Source organism: Meriones unguiculatus, chromosome 10 (assembly GCF_030254825.1).
Source record: "Meriones unguiculatus strain TT.TT164.6M chromosome 10, Bangor_MerUng_6.1, whole genome shotgun sequence".
NCBI lineage: Eukaryota > Metazoa > Chordata > Mammalia > Rodentia > Muridae > Meriones > Meriones unguiculatus.
This window is the reverse complement of record NC_083358.1, coordinates 68,122,009-68,149,623: the sequence shown is the minus strand read 5'-3', so window position 1 is coordinate 68,149,623 and position 27,615 is coordinate 68,122,009. Positions and strand designations below refer to the sequence as shown.

At 39.9% G+C, this 27,615-nt stretch overlaps 1 protein-coding gene, 1 long non-coding RNA gene and 1 pseudogene across 3 annotated transcripts in view; 1 reads left to right on the top strand and 2 right to left on the bottom strand.

Moving 5' to 3' along the window:
* Positions 1-4,538, bottom strand: part of LOC132656879 (uncharacterized) — a 17,973-nt gene extending 13,435 nt beyond the window's left edge. The window contains exon 1 of the long non-coding RNA XR_009594662.1: positions 3,231-4,538. This is a non-coding gene — a long non-coding RNA (uncharacterized LOC132656879). The remainder of the gene's footprint in view (positions 1-3,230) is intronic.
* LOC110560074 (alcohol dehydrogenase 6) lies at positions 1,352-27,615 on the top strand. 2 transcript variants are annotated; one of them, XM_060392639.1, is made up of 11 exons: positions 1,419-1,508; positions 1,896-2,022; positions 10,087-10,173; positions 11,845-11,946; positions 13,501-13,642; positions 18,142-18,229; positions 18,334-18,550; positions 20,179-20,439; positions 22,267-22,402; positions 26,085-26,223; positions 27,044-27,615. In XM_060392639.1, exons 3-11 carry the CDS (start codon positions 10,156-10,158, stop codon positions 27,066-27,068), a joined length of 1,128 nt encoding a protein of 375 aa, XP_060248622.1. In that variant the 5' UTR covers positions 1,419-1,508; positions 1,896-2,022; positions 10,087-10,155; the 3' UTR covers positions 27,069-27,615. The 2 variants fall into 2 exon arrangements, with proteins under 2 accessions (XP_021511468.1, XP_060248622.1); XM_021655793.2 differs by lacking the exon at positions 1,896-2,022 and having other exon boundaries at positions 1,352-1,508.
* Positions 6,791-6,891, bottom strand: LOC132646138 (U6 spliceosomal RNA; annotated as a pseudogene).

Sequence of the window (27,615 nt, the reverse complement as noted above, 5' to 3'; positions counted from 1 at the left end):
AAAAGAGCTGTCAACCAGGATGAAGTCAGAAGATCACAGCCAGACCACAGAGACACAAATCAGCTGTAGGCAGAACCTGAAAGCAGGACACAGCAGCAGGAACTTGGGAAACAGTGAACTCTGCTACACACCTCTGGGGTGACGGATACATGGATTTTTACATTCACCTAAGTTTATAAATTTAAAAGTAAAATATAACCTTAAATTTTTGTGAGTTGTTAACCATTTGGAGACATTCCTTTTCTCAAACAGCCATTGTGTGTGACGCTGGGGCCCAGACCAATAGTGGCCAGAGCCCCTGAAGGCCAGGTAGGCACTAGGCACTGGTCCTCAACGGCCACAGCCCTACTATTTTAGACAATACTGTGAGACCCAGAGCCACGGATATGGGACACATTCAAGCTCACACACCCAGAGGGACAGTGTGTCGCTCCCCAACCTGACAAATGGTCCCTGACTGCACCAGAGTTAAAGGGACTCAGCAGGTTCGAGTCAGTGGCTTTTTAGCCCCTGAACAAAAGAGTTCCCATGTTTGAACACCCAGTGTTACCTTGCTAGCATGTGCTGGCTGTATCAGTCCTGCATGTCCCCTCATTAGGCAAACTGGAGCACATGAGCAGCAGGGCACATGAAGAGACTTTTTATGTAGCCAATGACTCACCATGAGCGAAACAAAAACCATCAGAAAGAACGGGGATTGGGGATGCATAAACTACATGTAGCAGAATGCTCAGCAGTAAGAAACTCAGAGCACAGCTACAGCACTGCAAAAGACTGGAGAGGAGGCTCAGCAACTACGAGTACTGGCCAGGCTGCTAGAGGACCTGGGTTCAATTCCTAGAGCCTGTATGACAGATCCACTGTTTGTAACTCCATCCTAGGGACTCCAACAGACACCAAGCACACATGTGGTACCCAGACACACATGCAGTCAAAACACCCATACACAAAAAATAAATAAACAAAGGCACTGTAAACAATCAACAAACAGAACTAAGGGAAAACTGCCTGGAAGGGTATACACTGTGAGTCTACTCACACAAACATTAATAAACAAAACCAAAACTATAGATAGAAAGCAAACTATACAGGAACACCACAAATGTGCAAGAAAACTATTACCAGGGTGTAAAAGAGAAGAATGGGTGGGAAGAAGTTCCAGGGCAATTGAAAGGCCCTTTACTTAGTAGTTATTTGTAACTCAGCCTTAAACAATTCATGCACTTTCTCTACTTGATACATTGTAATAAAAGATTTTCAAAAGAGATAATTAAAAAATGTCTCAGTGCCAGCTGGGAGTGCCTGGGTTTAGAGATGAACTGTGACAGTACAAATGTTACCACAGGAGTCAGGCAGAGCTGTGATTGGAGAACCAGCCAGCAGGAGTGCTATTTATTCAGAGTTCCCAGCACAGGACAGAGCAGTCTGGGTGGAGGTGAAAGGTCAGAGCCAGGAAGACACAAGCTTCCCCAGAAAGCTTCCCAAGGAAAATGGGCACCAGGGGCCAAGTAAGTAAATAACCTGTATCCGCATTTAGCTGCTGCTTCTGTTGTGTCTGCACATTTGCTGAAGATGCTTCCTTCCAGGTTACACTGGAGGCGTGATGACTGAAGTTAACAGAAGTGATAGGAGCAGTCCATGAACTAGGAATCTGCTCTAAGGAAGAACAACTCTGGATTTGCCAGAGTGTCTTTTTTTTCCACAAAATCATCTTATTCTCTCTCTCTCTCTCTCTCTCTCTCTCTCTCTCTCTCTCTCTCTCTCTCTCCTCCCCTCCCTGTTTCCCTCTAAGGAAAAACAACTCTGGATTTGCCAGAGTGTCTTCTGGGGCACTCACAGGTGATTTAAAGTGTGGGGCAGGGAGAAAGCTAAGTTGCCTATGTTCTAACCGTCAGTGCAGAGCATGTGTTTAAAGCATGTGAATGGATGGGACAAAGCAGACTGCAGAAGGCTGTGTATAAGGACCCCAAGGGAGGCCACGCAAAGGCTTCTCTGAGGAGAAAGCAAGTCCTCAAATTATAGGTGGGTTTTGTTCTTCCATTTCAAAACCTCTTGTAATGAATAGATACTATATTTGTAAAATAAAAATAAATATATTAGTATAAAAATTAAAATCAATTTAAGCAATAATTAAATATTGTTTAAGAACAATTGAGAAGCAAGTTTTCAAATGGTCAAAGAACTTTATACCAACAGTACAGAGAGTAGTTAGAACAAAGGATTATAGATGTTCTTTTAATTTTCTTTCAATTTTACTTGTATTTGAAAATTAAAATTTAATTTGTGAATGAATAAAAATAATGTAAGAATTAATTTTAAGACCTGAGGTGTTTAGTTTCTTTTCATGCACTTTTACTCAGTTCTTACAAAGAGAACGATTTGTATTTAACTTATGCTCTATTGATAAACTGACTGTATAAGTCTGACTTCCCATCTGGAGACCTTAGTTGAACTCAATTTAGTGGATTGAAGATGGGACTTTCTTTCGAACAGTTCCAGAGTGATTCCTACCACTCTGTTGGTACTACCATGATTCCTATCATACCTGCTGGTCAATGACCACACTTTAATATCCGGTCATGCTTCCCTATAACATTACAGATTAATTAAAAGTAACAAAGTGGTACAACTGACCTTGTGTTCAATAGCCATACTTGGAAACATATACTGATGTAATAAAGGGGAAATCTTCCCCCTTGTCATATAACTAAGTCTCAGGAAACTGTGAAACGTCTTTCAAAATGCCCTATAGCTTTTGGGGGGGGGGTCATCTGTTCTCTGCCTTGGGAGACCTTGGATATACCACTGAGTAGACTCTATCCAGTGTCCAGTCTGCTAAGCAAAACACAGAGGAAAAATTACATTCTCACTTTCAGGTCAAACAAGGCCTTTGACTTATCCTCATGGAAATGGACTAAAAAAGCAAAAAGAAAGACTAGATGAACCAGGGGCTTCTCCCAAGCCCAAGTCATGCCTGACTACCAGGTCTTCAACTGACCTTGGGAGGGAAAAAAATGATTCATTTTTGCCACCTACATGGTTTTAAGCACCCAGCAGAAAAAGTATAACACAAATTAAAATGATCAATGTTCTTTTGCAGCTCAATGAACTACAATTCTCAGACATTGTACATAACCACATGAGAGATTATTTGGACAAAATTCTCACTAAGAATTCTATTCCTGACAAATATATACATTGCCCAGATACACAACAAGACCATAACTTACTTCAATACTGAGGTGTCTATCAGCAGGGTGGGGAAGAAAACAGTGAAATCTTTAAAAAGCTGTGTTTGCCAGCTCCAGAACACTACCTCTGGAAGTCCATTCCCATAGCTACTGTGCGTCCTTCTGCACCCTAGCCATTCATGTTTACTGATTAAAGGAAATTGCCAAATGCCCTGTTGTCAAACTCAGGTTTGAAAATTATTCATGATACCCACATTGTGTCCCTGGACATTGTGACACAATCGTATAAAATATACATATACATATACTTCTCTTTTAGAGTACCCATCAGCTGCTGCTGACTTGTTGTGACTTAACAAACAGCATTTTGAGAAATGCTACGTTTTGAGAATCTACATTTCTCTCAGGTTAGGCCCATCCTGTGTATCTCCACTGGGCACTACACCTGGCACGTGGGCAGACACATCTATTGCTGCTAACACACTGACAATGGGACAACTGCATTAACTGACCTCTCTTACAAAGTTTCCAAGCGTTCACTCCTCGTGCAGGAGTCTAATGTAACAAGCAGCTGATTGCACAGTTACAATTTGATCTGTCAAATATGACTTACATCAATCAGGACATAGAGAGGAGAATTTATTTGACCTTATCCTTCTACGTGGTTCTAATATGAAGGTTCTGGTGTGCTGTCCAGACAGCTACACACTATGTTTTGCCATACTACATAGGACTCATGTTAATGTGGAAAAATCTCTATTTCTTCCTCATGAGGATACAGCAAAGAAACTCGTAGCTGACCTCTGAACTTAACTTGGCTGATGAAAGGCTCCTGAAACTCTTTTGAGCCAGAGAAGTGGCTGCTCCATGGTCTACATCTTACAGTGAACAATGGTGGCAGCAAAATCATCAATCTTGTTAAAACCTAAGACGAAGCCTGCCAAGGATTCTTTAAATGGCTTTCTTGCCTGTTCTGTTTCACTAATAAGGGCAAAGCTGCCCCAAGTATCTTCCTAACTATGCTCTCAGCAGAATTACTAACAGTCACGTTTGTTATATGTTGCAGAAGCTACCTCAAAGGTATGGCACAATCCTAAAATACCTGCTACCACCAAATGGCTGTTAGGCTCTGAATCTTTGCCATCACCAAAGCATTACTCTGGCCCCTTAGATCGTCCCCTCCCTAAGGCAGTCTGACTGCTGTGCCTTCCTCCTCAACCCTTTTGTCAGCTCAAAACAGTTTAGAGTGGTCAGAACCACTAAATTCCTACAGTAATTTGCATCCTGATCCCAGTTTCCCCTTGCTCCTCTCCTCCCAGTCCTTGCCCCATCTCCCTTCTCCCACCTACCCACTCCTCCTTCCTTTCTCTTCAGAAAAGTGAAGGCCTCCCATGAATATCAACCTGCCTTGGCATATCAAGCTGCAGTAAGACTAGGTGTATCTTCCCCTATAGAGGCTAGATAAGGCCTCCCAGTAGGGGAAAGGGTTCCCAAAAGCAGGCAAAAGAAGCAGGGACAGTCGCTGCTCCCACCTTTAGGAGTCCCACATGAAGACCAAGCTACACAACTGTTACATTTGTGTGTAGAGGGCCTAGGTCAGTCCCTTCCATGCTCTCTGGTTGGCAGTTCAGTCTCTGTGAGCCCCCGTGGGCTCAGGTTAGTTGATTGTGTAGGTTTCCTTATGTCCTTGACTCCTCTGGCTCCTTAAATCCTTCCTCCCTGTCTTCAGGATTCCCCAAGCTCAGCCTAATGTTTGGCTGTGGGTCTCTGCATCTGTTTCCATCAGTTGCTGGGTGAAGCCTCTCTGATGACAGCTATACCAGGCTTGTCTGCAGGTATAACAGAACATCGTTAACAGGGTCAGGAGTGGGCTCCCTCTCATGGCATGGGTCTCAAGTTGGACCAATCATTGGTTGGCCCTTCCCTCAAATTCTGCTCCATCTTTACCCCTGACCATCAGGGTAAATTGTTGGGCAAAATTTTCACGGCTGAATTGGTGTCCCAGTCCCTCCATTGGAAGTCTTAGCTGGTTCCAGGAGATGGCCGGTTCAGGCTCCATATGTACCATTGCTATGAGTCTTAGGTAGGGCCACTCTCATAGATTCCTCGGAGTTTCCTTTGCCCTAGGTTTCTAGCTCGTCCCAGAGATTGACCTCCCACCCCCATTCCAGTTGTATCTCCCAGTACTCTCTCCCTCCATCTTTCCCACACCTGATCCCTCTTGTTCCCATCTCCATAACCATCCCAATCCAGTCTCCTCCCCTTGTCCACCCAGGATGTCTATTCTATTTCCCCTTCTCAGTGAGATTCACATGTCCCCTCTTGAGCCCTCCTTGTTACTTAGCTTCTTTGGGTCTGTGTATTGTAGCACAGTTATCCATTTACTTTACAACTAATAACCACTTTAAGTGAGTACACACCATGGTGGTGTTTCTGGTCTGGGTAACCTCACTCAGGATGATATTTTCTAGTTCCATTCATTTGCCTACAAATTTCATTATGTCATTGTTTTTAATAACTGAGTAATACTCCATTATGTAGATGCACCACATTTTCTTTATTCATTCTTTAGCTGAGGGACATTTGGGTTATTTCCAACTTCTAGGTACTACAAATAAAGCTGCTATGAATATGGTTGAACAAGTGTCTTTGTGGTATGGTGGAACATCCTTTGTGTATATGCCTAAGAGTGGTACAGCTGACTCAGGGTAGATCTATTCCCAATTTTCTAAAAAACCACCAAATTGATTCACAAAGTGGTTGTACAAGTTTTCATTCCCACAAGCAATGGAGGAGTGCTCCCTTTCTCCACATCCTCACCAGCATGAGCAGTCCCTTGAATATTTATCTTAGCCATTCTGATGGGTGTAAGATGGAATCTCAGAGACATTTTGGGTTTCATTCCCCTGATGGGTAAGGATGTGGAACACTTCTTTAAGTGCTTCTCAGCTATTAGAGATTCTATTTTTACTCTATTTTTAAATTGGTTTATTTGGTTTGTATATCAAGTTTTTTGGGTTCTTTATATATATTGAATATCAGCCCTCTGTCAGATGTGGGGTTAGTAAATTTTTTTTCCATTCTGTCCTTTTAATGGCATCCTTTGCTTTACAAAAGTTTTTCAGTTTAATGTGGTCCCATTTATTGTTGATCTTAATGAGCTATTGGTGTTCTATTAAAAAAAATTGTCTCCTATGCTAATGAAAAGCTGACTTTTTAACTATAAGCAACTCTTTAATTTGTTCAGAACTCTGGGTACTCTTTCTTCCAGTTAAATTTAAAAGGCTATGAAGCCAAATATCTTATATTCACCCATTTGATCATCACTGTTTTTGAAACACTATTTGTTAATCATGTTCCCAGTGTGGTTCTGCTGAGTCAAGATATCAGTTATCTCTGCAGGTTTTCACAAGAGGCTTTAGAAAAAACAGCGGCAGTGATTGCTTAATTCCACCAGAATTGTTATCTGAGATGGAATAAGCTTCAAATCAAATATTCATTTCTACATCCACAATTTCATCAGCTCCATCCTTTCTTTCATCACTGTCTTCATTATCTTCATCCTCCTTGGCAACATGATCTACTTTTCCTCCTTATGCAAAAATATGGAACTCTTCATGAATTTCATGTCATCCTTGCACTAGGTCCATACTAATCTGTTTTGTTCTAATTTTAATACATGTGCTGCGAAAACTAGCACCAGTCTATAATTTTAGTTGAGGACCAGTATGCCCATCTGAACAACTGATGAAAATATTAAACAGAAAGAAGGTAAGGGTGCTCAAGAATCATACCCATAGCACCTGTTACATGTTTGCTGAACACTCCAGCCAAGGCTACAAGAGTACACATTCTTTTTAAAGGCCAACAAGACATACTAAATAATACACATCAGCTGCTAAGTCATAAAGGTAACCTCTACAAATTAAAAATATATATATATGAAATCATACTGAAGGTGCTAACAGACCTTCAGAATTGAATTACAATAAAAAAAGAAAAAAATGCAATTAACTGGAGGCTAAATTACATACTCTAAAACAGTCTACTTAGCAAAGAAGTTTCAAAAGAATTGTCTTTTTTATTTATTTATTTATGTGCATTAGTGTTTGCCTCCATGTATGTCTGTGTGGGGGAGTCAAAGCCAGTAAGACTTGATGTACAGAGAGTAGTGAGCTGCCATGTGCATGCTGAGAATTGAATCCTGGTCCTCTGGAAGAGCAGCCAATGCTCCAATTAATTAATTAACATCCCTAGCCCAGTTTGCCCCCCCTCCTCTTCTCCCAACCCTTCCTCCATCCCTCCCCGTCCCCTGCCCATCCACTCCTCCTTTTCTCTTCAGAAAAGTGGAGCCCTCCCATGGATATCATGTTACAGTAAGACTAGGTGTATTGTGTAAGCATGGCAATTAATATTTACTATTGGTTTATCTTCTAGTTAAGCTTGCTGTTAATCTTAAACAGCTGTGTAACCAAATCACCACACAGAGACTGGGTTTATTTAGTTAACCTAGAACACAATGTTGGGCAATAATTACTCCACACTAAACCTCCAACCCCTCATAGTTTCCTAACATTTAGATTTCCCACATTATACTTGCTTTTAGTGATATCTTAGGTCCAGTCCATCTCTCCACATAGTTCCAAGATCTGTCCTCTAGCTCCTTCTTCAAGCTCTCCTCTTGCCCCTTCTCCCACTCATTTCCTGACCTCTGGCTCCTCCCTGCTCAACATTGTGTCTAGTTGCTTTATTTTGTCCTATTTACACAAAAGTTGAGACAGGATGCTTAGAATGAGTATCACAATGCAATATTCGGATTGAAACCAGAGAGTGGTTGGTAGAAATCAGCATTTGAATGAACAAGGGTAAGGTGTATACATTTTAAAAGAACGTTATACCAACAGTGTATCTTCTATTGATGCTAACTAAGCAGCCCAGTAAGGGGAAAGGTCCAAAGGCAGGCAACAGAGCCAGAAACAGCCCCTGCTCCTTCTGTTAGGAGTCCCACATGAAGGCCAAATTGTACATATGCGCAGAGGCCATAGGTAAGTCCCATGCAGGCTCCCTGGCTGACAGCCAATGCTCTTAACCACTAAACCATCTCTGGTGTCAAGGAACTTTGTTATTACATCATATAGAATGAAACTGAAAATTTTCCATCAACATTTGTATGGCACAGCCAAATCCACACTGATTTGTTATCTACGCAACTATGTGACCACATCGGAAAAGAAAAGTTGCAAATCAATAAGTAATTCCAGCTCATACTTCAGGGCTTCAGAAATAGAAGAGTAAAATAAAACCAAAGCAAGCTGAAGGGAGGGAATAAGAAGGGTAACAGCAGAGGCTAACAGACTTAAAAACAGGAAAGCAATTGAGAAAATAAATAAAGCAATGAGCAGATCCTTGAAAACAATACACTTAACAAGGCTCTTACAGGATTGGGAGAAAGGCATAGACTTAAATTAGCAAAATCAAGAATGAAGCAGAGGCATTTCACAGGCACTGTAGGCATCCATGGATCAAGAAGGAGATAAAACTGTTAACTCTGCACGTGTGAACTTGACCCACAGGCAAACAAAGCCATTCCTGAAAAAAAAAATCACAGCTGCAATATTTACTGAAGATGAAATAAATCATCTTTGTAGCACTATAATTATTAAAGTAATTGAAATCAAAGTTTAAAATGCCACCCCTAAAAGATATATATAAATCTGAAGAATTTTACTCTTTTACATATTTAATGAATTAAGAATGATTCTACATACTTTCTTCTACAAGAATAAGACTTCCAGATTTTTTCCTTATAATCAATATTATAAGGACACCAAAACCAAACACATAATAAAGCAAAAATGTTAGAAAATTAACACAAGTATCTCTCATGAGTGTAAGCTCAAAAATGCTCAGCAAAATTTGAGCAAAGTAGAGTCAACAATATATATAGTTATCCATAGTTCCTTTTGTATAAAAGGAATTAAGCCATCTAGGATTTGTTTCAAGCATAGGACAAATACAGTAACTAATAATCAATATAATCTACCACATTAAAAAGATAGCCAAGGAAAAGTCATATGATCACCCAATTTGGAGAGAAAAACACTATGTAGCCTTTATTTGAGAATAAGTTTGTCTCTACCCTTCAGAAAATTCCTTGGATCTCAGTCAAAGCTGTCTTGGTGTACACACAGATGTGCTTTTCACTGCCAGGCCTTTTATAGGCTAGTTCATTTCCTCTGAGTAATCACAAACTGCTAGAGAAACTGTCTAGTAACTGCAATGCTCATTTTACAAATGTAGAAATTCAAAACTTAAACATTTCAACAGACTGTATAGAAGACCATCTTGTAAAGTCAACATGTTAATATACAAACAAGCCATTCTTTCTCTCGTCTGTACTCCAGAGGTCACAGTACACAGTATGCTTTCCCTGCCTCGACCATGAAATCCAACCATTCAGACAAGAGAAACACCCAGGTAGTAGACGGGTAGTAGAAGTAGCCACTGACCAACTTCACCTCTTGTGTTCTTTCCCTGAGTAAACCTACCACACATGTTCATAGGCTCATAGAAAACTTCAAGCAACAAGAAAGTATACATTTACAGAGTTTTGACAGAAACCGATTTAATAATTATCTGACTTCAATAGTTTTAATAATTATCTGACAGAGATGGAAGGGGAGGAAGACCTCCCCATCAGCGGACTGGGGAAGGAGCATGGGAGAAGAAGAGCAAGGGAGGGCAGAATTGGGAAGAGATGAGGGAGGGTACAGCTAGGATACAAAGTGAATAAATTGTAATAAACTAAAAAAGAATTTTTAAATTATCTGACAGAAAGCTCATGTTCCAGCCCTTCAAGCTGCCAGTGGTTGACATACTGTCATTATTTCCACAGTAAAAATTGCCATCAGAATCTCCTGGCACCAGGCAGTCCTATCTACAACAAGAACAGAGGAACGCCACCATGAGCACTGCAGGCAAGGTAGGTGTCCTCTCTCCATGTGTGCCATGCCATACTTGTGCCAGTTTGCTAGGCTCCTGTAGGACACACGATGCTTAATCGTAAACTCTTCCCCTCCATTCCCTTCCCTCTTATTTCCATTCTGTGCTAATCCCTTCTCTGATTTTGCCATTGCTGCAGTAAGTAGTATGCAAACTCTACTTCAGATTTCTCCATTCAAAGCTAAAGCCCTTCTTGGGGACCCCTCAGAGGCACATGTAGACTCCTAAACAGGGGGCAAAGAGTGCAAAAGATATCTGGAAGACCTCAAGGACATTTCAAATCTACCCTGGCTTCCCAGAGAAGGTGGCAATAAAGGAGCAACTTACCTGAGAAATAGACTCACCAGGCAATAGAGGACAAGGATTTGTAAGCAAGTGAAACCACAGGGGGAAAAAGAATGAAGGCAGGAAAAGTCTCCCACTTGATCACCTCCAAGCAGCTTCCGTGGATTAAATAAAAGGCTGAGGCAGAAAATGATGGGAAATAGGACTGCAGAGAGACAAGGAGAAAACTGGGATGCTGATGGATGCTGTCAGGCAACTGGCAGAATTGCTTCTAGTGCATTAGCCTGGGAGAGGTCAAACGAATGATATGGAGGGTGCATCTGAACATGATAACGCCAGCCATGGAGCAGAAAGTTTGCTCAGTACTTCATGGGAAAGGCAATGGAAGGGTCCAGACAGCACACAAGTCTTGGGAATGATGAAGAAGACACAGATTCCAGAAAATGTCTGATTCTGGATGAAGAAGGGCAGAGAAAAATTAAGGCTACTTCCCAGCTTTCTGTCTTGGATGGGCAAGTGGTTGGATTTCATGTCTGAAACAGGGAAGGCAGATTGTGTACTGTTCTCTGGAGTACAGATGAGAGAAAGAATGGTTTGTTTTTATACTAACATGTTGACTTTGCAGTATGTGAAAGACATTCAAGCAGCATATAAATACTTGTCTAAATCTTGGGGAGAAAGCTGTCCCATAGGTACAGTTTGTACAAGTCATCTACATAAAAGTACTGACTGAATGCATAGAAATGAAAGATAATTTATAATAAGTAATAACAGGCTGATATCAGAACACCTAAGACCTACCTTGCCATCAGTTATCTTGTCAACACCAGTCTCCAGTAAATAGCATTTTGAGATCACTGCCATCAGCTGGTCTTCATTCTTTATCCCATAACTCATTGCTTTACTCAAAGATCCCTCAGGCTTTGGGTCACCAATAATCCCACACTGTAATGTCATCACAATCCTGAAGCAACCAGTGGACAGTTTCATTCATAATAATATCAAATACAAGGCATACAACCAGGAGTGGTGCCATTTGCCTGTAATGGCAGCCCAGGGAAATGGAGGCAGGAGAATCCCAAGTTCAAGGGCAGGCTGGGCTACATAGTAAGACTGTTTCAGAAGAGAGGTAGAGCTATTCATCCTTTTAGATGTGTGCTTTCCTATAAATATAAGTGATATTTGTTATACTAATTTAAATATAAAAGCTGAAAACATAAGAAAAAATCATATTGGGCTAGGAGCCAATAATTCAAACATATATTTAGAGTTTTTCACTCTTTTTTTCCTCTGAGTATAAGTAAAGTACTTCCTAGTAACAAATAATATGAGTCTTTCACTCCCTCTCTTCATCTGCTAAACCCAGGTGATCAGATGCAAGGCTGCTGTGCTCTGGAAGCCTGGAGCCCCACTTGACATTGAGGAGATAGAAGTGGCCCCACCAAAGACAAAGGAAGTTCGAATAAAGGTAAAACAAAATACACATATGGACATCAAAACCACCCTAAATTATATATCCTTTCCACAATTTCCTACTCAAAAGGAAAACTGCATATTCTTCTGTCTAGAAAATGTTAGGGAGGGTTAGTACGTGGTCACACTGCTAAATAGAAGAAGAACAAATTCAGTGACTTCTTTTTTTCAAAGCTCAGATAAATGCGTGGAATCACTGGGGAGCTTAGAATATGCTACCTGCATCTCATCTCAGATTCTGCAATTCTGATTTGTTTGACTGGGCATGCCACATATCCCAAGATGATTCCAACGAGCTCCCAGCAAGCTAGAATGCAGTTCAACGGACTTGTAGTTCAAGGTCATTAGATTATTTTCAGTACAGTGGTGGAGAGTATGTATTATTTACTAGTGGACTATAGAGAGATAGCTGCTTCTATTCTCTACTGAGTAGGGAGTGTGGGGTTTATCAATCCCAACCCACTACACTCCAACAAGGACACAACTTACAATCAGTTTTAGACTCAAAGACACCCAGCTACAATCTGACTCTCACCTGTGCATTTGAACCAAAAACCACAGCCGGAGTGGCGACAGCAAGCGGCTGATAGGCTAAGGAGAGGTGGTGGTGCAGGCAGCTGGGATGATCCACGTGCTGATGACAGATAAGAGGACAAAGCCAGCTAGGGCGAATGAATCGGAAAAGAATAATGAACTCAAACCAGATTGGTTGGTGCATTTCAAAAACCATGATGTTTAAAGGTTTTTCCTCCAGTCATGTCACAAGCACAGCATAGTTATGACTTCCAGTGAAGTGGGACTGTTAATACAACTTTAAGTGTCCTTGCAAAACAAACTAGAACTTTACTAAAATAGGGAACATTACTGTTTTCTGTCTTAAGTCTCAACCTTTTAATTCTACCATTAGTTGTCTTTTTCCACATTTCCACCCTCAAGCTCCAGGAAGGGCCAGGTCAGATCCTTGGTATCACCCTGGGTGATTTGTATTGCAATCTTCCCCGTAGGCTCAAGTATTTGAATACTTGGTTCTCAGTCGCTGGAACTATTTATGAAGGTTATGGATAGATGCAGCCTTGCCTGGAGACAGGCTTTGCGAGTTCATTGCCTCACCTTACATCTACTATGTGCTCTGATTCCTTTTCTGGCTGAAGGTGTGTTCTCTCAGTTTTCTGCTCTGGCTGGCTGCTGCCGTGCCTCCCCCTCCATTACAGTCTCCCACTGGAACCATAAGCCTAATATAAGCTCGTCCTTCTATGAGTTGCTTGTGGCTGTGGCATCTTATCACTGCAGTAGAAAAGTCACTAATGCACAGAATACACTTCCCAGCTTCTCGTCTCACTCCAGTCTACCTACCCTAGTGAACTGCAAATCATCATTTTTATCTTGGAAGTTAGTTAAGAAAGGACACTGTTCCTTTACACAATAATTATTAACTGATGCCAATAAAAAGAGCTGAATAGAAGGGAATGCAGTGGAAGCCTTCAGAAAGCAGCAAGTATGAAGAGCGTTCACAACAGACAAACCTCAGTTCTCTATGCTTTCCACACAGATACTGGCCACAGGAATCTGTGGTACAGATATGAAAAGTCTGGAAAGTAAAGAAGTTTCTCATCTTTGCCCCATCATTTTTGGCCATGAAGGAACTGGAATAGTTGAGAGTGTGGGAGAAGGAGTAAGCACGGTGAAAACAGGTAAGCACCATTCGGCATAAAAAAATAGCAAGTTTTGGAACACACAGCACAAAACGAATTTAAGGCAATTCCTTAAATGTGTCATATTGAAGCAGACAAAATGAAAGGTGAAACACTGCCCACTTCTGGGAGGAAGGGTCATAATTGTTTCTAAACTACACCACAATTGTAATGAGATTTATTCTTTGCATTTGTACTTTGAAGTAGAACGCACCAAATCTAGACCTAATAAGAGGCACAAGTGAGCAGGGAAAGAAAAAGAAATGGGTAAACTGGGACGTACTACCGAACAATTATTTAAATGAAACGAGGGCAATGGCCTACATTGTTTGGTTGGGTCTCTTAGATCCCCTTGACCAACAACTTGAAGGGAGGTGTCCCTTCCCTGGCATTGGAAGTTCAGAGAGCCAATGGCTCCTGGAGGAAGTGTTGTCACCTTATGTGTAGTGACTCGATTTAAACAATATGTGTTTGTGGTGTGTGTCTGTGTGTCTGTGTGTGTGTGTGTGTGTGTATGTATGTTGTATTGTTGGTAACTACTTACTATTGATATATATTTTTAGTAATGCTGCTGTTAATCCAAAACAGCTGTATAACCAAAGCACCACACAGACACTGGGATTTATTTAGTTAACCTAACTCACAATGCTGGGCAATAGTTACTCCATCCTAAACCTGCAAGCCCTCATAGTTTCCTAACATTTAGATTCATCCATTATAATTGCTTTTTGTGAAATCTTAGGTCCGGTTCATTCTCCACATCTTTCCAAGACCTCTCTCCCAGCCTCTCTCTCCCAGCTCTCTCCTCTTCTCCACCTCTGCCTCCCACTACTTCCTCTCCTCTGGCTCCTCCCTTCTCCCTCCTACTCCTTCCTCTCCTTTGCTCAACATTATGGCTGGTTGTTTTATTTTATTTTATTTTATTTTTATTTTACACAAAGTTGAGACAGGTGATGCTTATAATAAGTATCATAATGCAATGTCCAGATTGAAACCAAAGAGTGGGGGAAAGAAATCACCATTTGAATGAACAAGGGTAAGGTGTATACATTCCAAAAGAACATTATACCAACATATGTATAAATGTACAGATACATATTTGTGTGTATAGATATTTATAAATGTTTGCATAGCTATGTATATGTGTAAATATGTGTATGTGTGTAGATGTATATATAACATATGTATATATGTATGTGTACATACATATTTATTATGTTTATTGTTAAGTACGCTTATAAAATAATGTTTCATTATAGCTTTTTCAAATATTTTTAGTGTTACTTATCCTTCCTCACTCTCCCTCTGTATTACCCTAGTTTTCCCTTCCAGTTTAGTCCTCACCCCATTTCTTTCCTTTCCTCCTTCATAGTACCTCTGCCCTATGACATTCTCTCTAGAACAACTTCTGTCTGCTTCTCCCATGGTTCTTTTTTATTTACTGGCCTTTCAAGTTACTTCAGGTTTTATACTCAAATCCAAAGATTCAGAGCTAGGATCCATAAACATAAGAGAATATATAGCAGGCAGGAGAGATAGCTCAGTGGTTAAGAGCACTGCCTGCTCTTCTGGAGGATCTGAGTTACAGTCCCAGCAACCACCTGGTAGCTTACAATCATCTATACTAGATCTGATGCCCTTTTCTGGCATGCAGGTATACATGCAGATCGAACACTCAAATACATAAAACAAATACATGAATCTGAGAGAGAGAAAACATAGCATTTTGTCTTTCTGGGTCTAGGTTACCTTAGTATATTTTTCTGGCTCCATCCATTTACCTGTAAATTTCATAAATTCATGTTCTTTGAAGCTGAGAACAATACCATCATATAACTGAATCATGTTTTCATTATACTTTCATCAACTGAGGAACATCTAGGCAGATTCTATTTTGTTACTATTTTCAGTAAGTGGCAATGAATACGGCTGGACAAAAATCTGTGGGGTTGAATGTTGAGTCCTTTCAGCATATGTTGAAGAATATTTTATCTGAGTCAGTCATAAAACAGATAAACTTTGAGATTTTTGAGAATTCTCTTTCAAGGTCTGTAAAGAATTATGTTGGTAATTTGATGGGAATTGCATTGAATCTGTAGATTGCTTTTGGTAAGATGGCCGTTTTCACTATGTCAATCCTGCCAAGTCATGAGCATGGGAGATCTTTCCATCTTCTGATATCTTCTATTTCTATCTTTAGAGACTTGAAGCTTTTTTCTACAAGTCTTTAGCTTGCTTGGTTAGAGTTACACCAAGGTACTTTATGTTATTTGTGGTTATTGTGAAGTGTGTTTCCCTAATTTCTTTCTCAGCCCATTTGTCTTTTGTATACAGAAGGGCTACTGATTTTTTGAGTTAATTTTGTATCCAGCCACTTTTGCTGAAGGTGTTTATCAGCTGGAGGAGTTCCCTGGTAGAATTTTGGGGGTCACTCATGTATACTATCATATCATCTGCAAATAGTGATACTTTGACTTCTTCCTTTCCAAACTGAATGCCCTTGATCTCCTTTGTCTTATTGCTCTAGCTAGGACTTGAAGAACTATGCTGAAGAGATATGGAGAGAGTGGGCAGCCTTGTCTTGTCCCTGATTTCAGGGGGATTGATTTAAGTTTCTCTCTGTATAGTTTGATGTTGGCTATAGGCTTGTTGTATATTGCCTTTAGTATGTTTAGGTAAGTGCCTTGTATCCCTGGTCTCTCCAAGACTTTAAACATAAACAAATGTTAGATTTTATCAAATGCTTTTTCAGCATCTAAGGAGATTATCATGTTTTTTTTTTTCTGTCAGTTTGTTTATATGGTAGATTACATTGATGGATTTCCATATTTTGAACCATCCCTGTATACCTGGGATGAAGCCTACTTGGTCGTAGTGGATGATGTCTTTGATGTGTTCTTGGATTCAGTTTGCAAGTATTTTGTTGAGTAATTTTACATCAATGTTCATGAGGGAGATTGGCCTGAAATTCTCTTTCTTTGTTGGGTCTTTGTGAGGTTTAGGTATCAAGGTGACTGTGGCTTCATAGAATGAGTTTGGTAACGTTCCTTCTGTTTCTATTTTGTGGGATAGTTTGAAGACTGTGGAATAGTTTGAAGAGTATGGGTGTTAGCTCTTCTTTGAAGGTCTGGTAGAATTCTGCACTGAAACCATCTAGCCCTGGGCTTTTTTTGGATAGGAGACTTTTGATGACAGCTTCTATTTCCTTAGGGGATACAGAACTATTTAATTTATTTACCTGGTCTTGATTCAGCTCCATGCTGACTTCCAAAAGGGCTGCAAATCCAGAGTGGATTCCAGTCTGCAATGCCACCAACAGTAACTAAGGATTTTCCTTCCTTTCACACATTTTCACCGTCATTTGTTACCAATTGTTTTCTTGATTGTAAGGCATTCTCACGGGGTAAGATGAAATCTCAAAGTTGTTTAAATTTGCATTTCCCTCATTTCTAAGGCTGTTGAACAACTTTTTATATATTTAAAAGCCATTTTCACTTCTTTTGACTATTCAGGTCATTGACCCATTTTTTAAAATTGGGTTGTTTGTTTTCCTGGTTCTTTGTTCTTTGAGTTCTGTTTATTCTAGATATTAATCCTTTATCAAACATTCAGCTGGCAAAAGTTGTCTCCCCTTCTGGGATTCCTCTTCACTCAATTGATTGGTCCCATTGTTGTACAGAAGCCTTTTGGCTCTCTAAGGCCCCACTTATCAATTATTGGCATTAATTGCTGAGCAAATGGAGTTCTATCCAGAATATCTTATCTTGCACTGATATCTTGTTATGTATTCTCTATGTTCTTCTGGCAGTTTGAGCATTTGAAGTTTCCAATTGAAGTTTTTAATCCATTTGGAGTGTCGTTTTTTTCTTTCTTTATTCCTTTCTCTTTTTTGAAGAGTAATACATATGGCTCTAATTTTATCCTTCTACATGTGGGCATCCAGTTTTTCTATCACTATATGTGGAAGCAGTTGTCTTTTTTCCAGTGTAAATTTTGGCCAACTATCAGATGGCTATAATTATATGCACTTCAATTTGGGTCTCCTATTCTTATCCACTGACCCACATGTCTGGTTTTGTGCCATCACTATAGTGCTGCCATATAACCTTAAATATGGTATAATAGTCAATACAGCATTGTTCTTTTTGCTCAGAATTGTGTTAGCTATCTTTGGTCTTCTATATAAATTTTAGGATTTTTTTGGTTCTATTTATGTGAAGGATGTCATGGGAAGTTCAGTGTTACTACATTGAATCTATAAATTTCTTTTGATATGATGGTCATTTTCATGATGATCAGTCTGCTAATCCGTGAGCATGAGAGTGTTTTCCTTTTTCTATTGTCCTCAATTTCTTTCTTCTTAGTTTTGAAGTTTTCATTGTAGAGGTCTTTGACTTCCTAAATATAAAACTAAAAACAAAAGGGCCTAAATTCTAAGAAAGCATTTAAATTTAAATCTGTAATGGATTGCTTTCATCCTAATAAATTACTTTTTTTAGGTGATAAAGTTATTATCTTATGTATACCACAATGTGGAAAATGTAACACTTGCCTGAATTCAAAGAACAATATTTGTACCGAAATTAGGTAAGTCTTTATAACTATCTTTTTCAAAGTCCGATTCAGTTCTACTTGAAGAAATTTAAGATTTTTAATAAAAAGTAAACTTTGTTTCCTTTCATCTATAAAAGACTGTCAATGACACATCTGACATCCGAAGCTGGCAGCGGAATTACCTGCAAGGGAAAATTGGTGCATCAGTACATATCTATAGGCAGCTTCTCTGAATACATAGTCATAAAGGAAATGTCAGTCGCCAAGATTGATGAAGGTGCTCCTCTGGAGAAGATGTGCATAATTGGCTGTGGGTTTGCCACTGGTTATGGTGCTGCCATCAACTCTGCCAAGGTGAGGGGCATCTACATTCATTTTTAAATAAAATGTAGCAGACTGAGGAAATGAAAACGCCTCTTACATCAGGGTGGCACCTAGTCATAGCACCTGAAGAAACATACACAAACTTCCCTCTAAGCACTGTTAAGTTTACTGAATTACCAGATTGCCTGCCGATGCACTCAATGCCATCCAGGAGTCCTGGTGTAGACTTTAAATATACCATCATTCTACCATGACTTCCCATATTCCAGTTCGTTTCATCCAATAAGCAATGATGAAGCTTTTTGCTGTTCAGCTAAAAAAGAAAACAGCAACAAAACCTCATCCAGCTTACACTGTAATTGAATAGTGTGCCAACTAGTGGTAAATATTTTAAAGAGGCCCTGCATCCAACCCAACTGTAACAAATACAAGAACTAGCAGAGAGGAGATTGTACTGGCCAGGGAGTCTCATTCTGATTGAGTAGGCTACAGTTAAACTTCTTCTCCTGGAATAACACTCTACCCTCTCCTGCTCACCTCTTTGAGGGGCCTTTCATATCTAAGCCTTTGCTTTGCCTACTGTCCTTTGGTCTCAGTGCTACACAAAGAGATGGGATGTGTCTTAGTCAGCTTTGTGCCACAAATACCTACAACAATCCCATTGCAGGGAAGGAAGGGTTTCAGGGGGGCTCATTACCCCAGAGATGTATTCTGTGCTGGTTTGGCTCTGTGGTATTGGGGGTATCATGGGCAGTTTGGGGGTGTCATGGGGCAGTAAGTCATAGCAGGGAACATAAAGTGGGACAAAGCTGATCATCTCACGTACACAGGAAAGAAAGACTATGGATAAAATACAAAAAGAAAGGGGAGCCAGTGCCCTAGAATTTCTGCAGGACATGTGCCCAGGATGTTTTCTTTCCACTGAACTCCTTCAGAGGTTCTGCTATTTACTTATGATATCAAGGGCTGAGGAGTAATCCTTTATCACGTGTGTCTTAGAGCATGTTCAAGATGCAAACTATAACAGGTTGGAAGGGGTTCTATTTAAATTGGCACCACACTGCATGCAGCTCAGTAAAGGGAAGGAAGGAAGGAGCAAGGGATGATATGTGGGAGGGAAGGAGGAAGGGAGGAAGAGAAGGAAGGGAGGGAGGGGGGAGGGAGGGAGAGAAGGAGGGAGGGAGGGAGGGAGGGGGGGGAGGGAGGAAGAGAAGGAGGGAGGGAGGGAGGGAGGAAGATATTTGGGAGAACCCAAAACTATTTACAATTTAAGAAATATTCTGCCCTAATAAAAAGATTCAGTGAAATTTCATTGCCTTACTTCCACTCATGCTAATTCTTTCCTGAGACTTGAAACTCTCTCCTTGTACACAGGTTTTTTTTTTGTTTTTTTTGTTTTTTGTTTTTTTTTTTTTCCTGTGCTAAAAGTATCATACACCAGGAAATAGCCTGAGGAACTAAAGTTCTCTTAATGCATTTTATTTGAAAATGTCCTTTCCTTCCATCTCATGAAAAGCAATCAGTGAGGACACACAGGACTGGGGAGCAGCTCACTGGCAGAAGCTCCCTTAAGTACCAAGAGCTTTGGCTTCACTCCCTACCATAGAAGGGGAAAGTTCATGTTCCTTTTGCTTTTGAGTTTTTGCCTTTGTACCCAGGTAACTCCAGGCTCTACCTGTGCTGTGTTTGGCCTGGGAGGTGTTGGTCTCTCTGTCATCATTGGCTGTAAAGCAGCAGGAGCATCCAGGATCATCGCTGTGGACATCAACAAAGACAAGTTTGTGAAGGCCAAGGCAGTGGGTGCTACTGAGTGCCTAGCCCCACAGGACTTTGAGAAACCCATTCAACAAGTCTTATTTGATATGATGAATGGTGGTGCAGACTTCTGCTTTGAGGTCACTGGAAACCCAGATACGGTGGTATGTGATCTTTGGAAGTGAAATATTATACCAGTTGTCGTTTAGTATTTTAATTGAATGAACATCTTACAATTCCTTCCACATTTCCTTGTGGTCCATTATAACAGGACTTCCTTGGATCCACAAGCAGTTAGATACAGAAACTTATTAATATTTAAAAGCTTAGGTGCAGAGCTGGGCAGACTCTCATCTAGCTCACTTAAGCTCAGCCCAGACTATTCTAGCCCATGACCCGCCACATGGCTAGTTCTTTGCCTCCCTCTCAGCCCCGGTATGTCTGTTTCTTCCAGTGTCACACTGGGGAATTCCCAGCATATGAATTCTTTCTACCAGAGACACTCTCTCTGCATGGAAGTTCTTCCTTATCCTTCTGTCCAGCCATTGTCCATCAGATCTTTACTAAAGTCAATCAGATAGAATTCTAGATTGCCTTAGGCAGGTGAGGGAAGATGTTTGCTTATAATATATGAAGCTGGTGCTGAGCCGTAGCTCTCTGCCAGTACAGAACAACTGACTATACAGAGATACACTAGAACATGCTGTCCATTAACTATCCCGCTGAAGCTACAACTCTGCTATTGATTTTGTCTTCCCCTCTGTTCCAGCATACTTTTTCTTCAAATAAGCATAAAGAATTCACACTCAGTGACTACGTGACAACAGGTAGCCTGAGACCACTATGATTTTTCAAGTCAGATAGCTTAAGTGAGATAAGGCCACACTAAATTGTCCTATAAAATAATGAGCTCTTTACTTTCAGTAAAATTTTTCATGTTAGACCTGAGCTTCTGAAACAAGAAAAGCATTTTCTCATCTTGACTTTATGGCTCATTTCCAAAAAAATGAAGAAAAAGAGCAGTGGTTTTCTACCTGAACATGGTTCACATATGGAAATAAAAAATGAAAGGAAATTATGTAAGACTGAGAAGAGCTTTCCTTTGGTCCCGAAAGAATGACACATTTTTGTTGCATGGATCCATCTTCCAGGAAGTTCCACAGAAAGCAAAAAGGAGTCCCTTCCAACCTGGGTCTTTTGCCCAGCATTCAAAATATCTTTTTTATTTTTATTTATTTATTCTTTATTATAATTTATTCAATTTGTAGCCCTGCTGTAGCCCCTCACTCATCTCCTCCCAGCCTCACCCTCCTTCCCTCTTCTCCTTCTATGCCCCTCCGCTAGCCCCGATAGGGAATTTCACCTTACACCCATCAGAATGGCTAAGATCAAAAACTCAACTGACAAAACATTCTGGAGGGGATGTAGAGAAAGGAGAACCCTCCTCCATTACTGGTGGGAATGTAAACTTATACAACCACTTTGGCGCTTCCTCAAAATTTCTTATGGTTCACTATAGATAACCCTCTTATCTGAGGAAACATACAGCAGAGCCTTTATCCCATCCTGTGCTGAGAAATAGTCTTTGAAAATGACTACTGGGAAGATGGTGGGTGCCTAGTTGGTTAGTATATCATGTCATCAAACATCTGACTCTCCCCTTGATATCAAAGAGAAAAGCATCAGCTCAAACCAACTGCTCACATCACTGACATTCCTTAGAAAACCATCACTATTTTTATTACCACAACTATAATGGTCTTCATCTTTATTCCATTTGTTGTATCCTAAAATGTCAAGTGCTGTTCTAAGCAGAAATAATATCTTATCTGTTATAGAACATCTTCATAATACCGATACTATTTTAAAATCAGAGGGGAAAATCAGAAAGGAACTCATAGGCCATTAAGCAGTCACACGAAGTAAGACATGGGTAAAGCTCTGATGTAGGTAGTTTTATCCCTCTTCTGTTTTGCACTGCTTTACAACAGGCAACCGCCCTGGCCTCCTGCCACAAGGACCATGGAGTCTGCGTGATTATTGGCTCATTAGCGTCTTGGGTTTCACTCAACCTCAATAGCCAGTTGTTCTTCTCAGGACGTACTCTGAAAGGGTCTGCTTTGGGAGGTATGTATGGTAGCAATATCAAATAGTGGAAATAGGAGAGATAATGAGTAAATTTTTAAAAATGGGTGAGAAGTGCCTAAGAAAAGACATCTATCAATTCTGTTTTACAGTTTCTGTTTCAACTTTTTAAAGTGGATATTAGCTATATCATCTGTCTTTCTGTAAGCTTTATATTTTTATCTTCAAAGGCAGATAAAAAATTTTAATTGACTGTAAAACAACAACAAAAAACAAACAAACAACGAAACAGTGTTTATGTCAGTGGTTCTCAGGGTGCACACATCAACTGCTGAAGCCCTAGATTCAAAACTACCCAAGCTTCAACAGGATTGAAATCAACAGCTGTACTCCACTTGAGTTATATGAATGAATACTGGGATTCCTTCAGGTATATGTTCAACTATTTGTAGTCATTGTCAAAGCAGTATAATCTCATCCCACATGAATGAGTTGTCATTGTATCAACTCAATGGTCTTAAAAAATGATGCATTCACAATTGTCAAGAAATACTACAAAAAGGAGGTACTTTAATAACAAGCAAATGCAAATTCTCTTACCCTGAGAAATAAATATTTTAATGGAATCCTTTACTTGCCACTGTTAAAACATAGGACTTTAGAAGACTTTTATTTATTTACATTTTTCTTTTGGTTTTCAAGACAGGGTTTCTCTGAGTAACCACGGCTGTCCTGAAACTCACTTTGTAGACCAGGCTGGCCTTGAACTCAGATTTTCATCTGCCTCTGCCTCCTGTATTTAAAAAGTAGAAAATAAATGAAATTATGTGCTCCTGCCTGGGCCTCTGAGCTCATCTGAAAGCAACCAGATAGTTTTTTTGGTGTTTTTAGTTTTTTGGTTTTTTTAGTTTTTAATGTTTATTTATTTTAATGTATATGGGTGTTTTGCCTGCATGTAAGTCTGTACACCACTTGAGTGTCTGGTGCCCACAGAGAACAGAAAAGAGTATCTGGTCCTCTGAACTGGGAGTCATAGATAGTTGTGAGCTATCTTATGAGTGCTGGAAATCAAACCTGGTTCCTCTGGAAGAGCAGCTGGTGCTTTTAAATACCGAGCCATCTCTCTAGGCTACAATCTGATTTTTAAAGAAGACTCTAAGTAATGTGAGTTCTTTAACAAAAACATGAAGATAAGAGGTTTGCTGAGCACTGGGAACTGTGATCTTCAAGCTATCAGTGGCAATGGATTGTCAGACGTTAGGAGTCTTACCCACTTCATTTATACAGTTAACAAATGGCAAGACCTCTAAGGGGTAAGTTGTAATTCAGCTGAAGACTGTAGTTCCAGATCTTCTATTTGTACCTCTGGATATACACAATTGCTGTTTCTTTATGCTGTGTTCATACATAAGGTGTTCTTTCAAAATACATACACCAACTAAGCTTTGTAAAAATAGATCATGTTACCTTAACACTCATAAACAAATCCCTTAACTACTTAAATATTCATTCAGTGATCATTAATGAAATTAATTCTTCCTACACAGAGTATAGACCTCTGGTTTTACAGTTTCCAATCAAGAGCATTGTTTATGTTGGGCAGACAGATCTCCTAACCTCCTACAGTGAAGAACTTCCCCCAATTAAAATCTCATTAGTGCTTTCCAGGAGGACTTGCTTTGTTCTGGAGAAACACTGCCCAATTTTGTCTATGTACATGGAACCTTCATTCTTTATTCATTTCACTTTATTTTAGTGTATGTATGTGTAAGGGGGTGGTACATGCATGCCTCAGTGCATATGTGGTGGTCAAAGGACAATTTTGTGGAGTAAGTTCTTCATCCACCTTTAAAGGCTTCCAGAAATCCAACTTACTTCTCCAGGCTTTCACCACAAGCACTGCTACCCACTGAGCCATCTCCCCTGCCCAGTGCCTTTATTAATGTTTTTCCACTGAAATAATAAATAACAGCAAAAGCAGTTTTTTAAATACATTAAAAAATGCTTCATTAGGTCACCAAGAAAAACAAGAAAAAAAATAGACTCAGAGGCTGCAACAAACAACACTAGTTAGAATTTGTGGTTACATATAGAAAAGTTAACTTTAATAATACATCTGTTTGAGAATAGGTAAAAAGGATAGAGAACCCAACATTAATTGGAATGAAAAAAAAGCAAGCATGGGGGTTGCAAAGATGGCTCAGCAGTTACAAGGATGTATGTTACAAAGGACCAGAGTTCCTAAAACCCACAGGATCAAAAGATCCAATGTCTCTGATTTGCTAGGGTACCTTCACACACGTATACATGCGCAAATGCATTCAAACACACATATACATATAAACAGACATATACACACAGATACATATGAACAAACATACACACGTATACATAATTCACAATATTAATAAAAACGAATCATTTCTCTCGTAGAATATGTTGTACTATTGAACACATCTTTATTTTAATTATTTATGTATTTTTATTTGTGTGGATGTTTTGCTAGCATGTATGTCTGTACCCTGCACCTGTCTTGTGTCCATAGAAGCCAGATGAGGGTGTCAAATGCCCTGGAACCAGAGTTACAGACAGTTGTAAACTGCCATGTGGATAGAAGAAGCAGTACCCAGGCTCTCTAGCATATCATCCAGGGCTCTAACTACTGAGCCACCTCTCAAGTTTTATCTTTTATTTTTTTTTTAATCAAGCAGCTGCCAAAATCCTATTCCAAAGTTGTAAGCAGAGGGTACTAGGCAGGGTAGAGATTACACCCTGCAGGTATGCCATGTTCAGCTCTACCATAGAGAAAGCTGGACATTTCTGGGGAGTAAGACCAAGGTACTTAGCATAATGCAAAAAATATATATATTATTTGAAACCCAGGAGAACAGAAAAAATTCATTGCAAGGTTTGTGTTGCTTTAGTTGGCCTCATCTTTCTTTTGTCACCTTTATTCTCAGAGGACACATTTTAGTAATTCATACACATTAATTTTCTGCTTCTCTAAGATTGCTGCCATGGTGTTCTTCTCTTCCCACAGATTATTTGGTTTGTTCATGAAGCTGCATGTCAAAACACACAAGCACAGATGTATATATACACACAAACGTAGATACACCCTTGCTCACACGGGGAAAGAGATTTTGCCATTTCTATGTTTTCAGAGAGTGTAGTGCTGAAGACCAAAGCCAGAGTTCATGCACACGGCTACATGTTCTCCCAACTGGACTTCTTTCCCCATCCCCTATTTCTAACCTTTTAAATCATTCAGGGCACATATCCCACGACTGTGACATTCATTATACATTCAATTTGAATTGGCTGATCTACAGCGATTACAACACAAGAACATCACAAGATGAGACTTATGTTCTACTGGCTTTGAATCACTTCCTCTGTCAGAGGCAGCAGCAGTCCCTTGAAGAAGAACAACCCTGTGTGTTGGCTGAATGGTTGGAATAGTGCTTATCCTGACTAGGGCAAGTGGATAGGGCAGAAAACATCTCTAGCAGTTTAACATGGCCTTTCTTCCTTCCTGCCTTCCTTCATTTCTTTTCCTTATTTTAATCTCTTTTTAAGATTAAAAATTAATTAATTTAAGAATTTCATACATGCATATATGATATTGTCCAATCTACACCCCATTCCCATCATGACCTTTCTTTTATATTGAAGCCTCATGGGAGGAATCCTCATAAATCTGTGCTATTTTGTGTATCTGTAGGCTGGAAACCCAAAGAGGAAATCCCCAAGCTGGTTTCTGACTACATGGCAAAGAAGTTTGACCTAGAGCCACTGATTACCCACACCCTGACTCTCAATAAGATCAATGAGGCAGTTCAGCTAATGAAAAACGGGCAATGGTAAATCATTCATGTCATTTTTATCTATATGTGGATGTGGGGACAAAACAGTTGTCATTGCTACAGTCACTGCACAGACAAAGAATCTGTCAGGAGGTCAGAGCCTACCCTTGCCCTCTGAATTTTGCTTTAATCCTGACTTATAAAATACATGATCCTAGAAGTATTAAGGTAGCAGATATCTTTTTAAATTATTTTTCTATACAACATGGAACTACAGATGTCATCCCATAAAGTTACAGAACACAGTTTAGGAACACAGCTTACAGAGCTGGAGAAATGGCTCTGCGGGTAAACACCTTGCCACAAGATGAGCACCCTGGGCTTAGTCCCCGGAACCCATGAAGATGGGAGGAGAGAACTGCCCACAGTGGTCCTCTGCATGCCTCATGCACACCTCTCACACACACCTCGGCTCATGTGAATCCTCCACTCCTCCATCATAATAATAAGATAAAATTTGGAGAGACACTGAACCCATTTTACAAAAAGGCCACTGTTGTTATTTTCACTGTTTGTTTCTTTCTGGGCAGTGTCTATAAGAGATCTAATTCTGACACCTCTTCAATCTCCCTTGCAGAAATTAACCATACATGACATCAGCACTTCTCACAGTTTGAAGTTCCTTAGCTACTTCATTGCCCTGAGAACTGCACGTTACTTTGTTCATTTTTCTCCCAGGTTGTTAATCTGCCCATTTTTGACCCCACATCAAAGGAAGAGACTAACTTATAAGTCTAAAACACAAGAATTTGAATACAAAACACAAGGTGCTTCAAAACATTCTCAATGTTTTCTTTTTCTTTTCTTCTTTTTTTAGTATCCGCTGTGTCTTGCTCCCGTAATTAGAGGATCTCCAGCATTTCATCACTAATTTGTATTCTGTATGTACCATTATTTAGAAGACTCAGCCACACAACACTTTCCTATTTTCTTGCCTTTGATTCACTCAGCTACAGTCTTGTAAGAAGCTTCTCACCTGACCGCACCATCACAATTATTCTCACGTGACCCAGCACAATGCAAGACCAACCTCCCTTTTGTAGCTATGTTACAACAGCAGATTTGAGTCACCCAGCAGCAGATTCTGCATATGAAAACATAGCTGATGAGGTCCCTACCTACGGACCCATGTCTCCTCACCCACTGGATCTTTCCCACACTGTATGGGTCCACACATGAAGCTCTGTGCATTGTCTACAAGATGCAGAATTCCTACTGGAGAAGCTACTGAAAGTGATAAACAACTGAGAAAACCTGTATGGCAATAGCAAGTTATCTGATATGGAAATCAAGGAAGAAATCTCACAATTGATCTCACAAATAAATTAATAACCTAGAAACAAATTTAACCAATGGTGAAAGATCTTTACAATAAAACTATAAAACACA

Excerpts from the sequence above, each read along its gene's own strand:
- LOC110560074 (XM_021655793.2), top strand. Across the intron at positions 20,440-22,266 it reads CTGGAAACCCAGATACGGTG|GCAACCGCCCTGGCCTCCTG; the intron begins GTATGTGATCTT and ends GCTTTACAACAG. Across the intron at positions 26,224-27,043 it reads CTAATGAAAAACGGGCAATG|TATCCGCTGTGTCTTGCTCC; the intron begins GTAAATCATTCA and ends TTCTTTTTTTAG.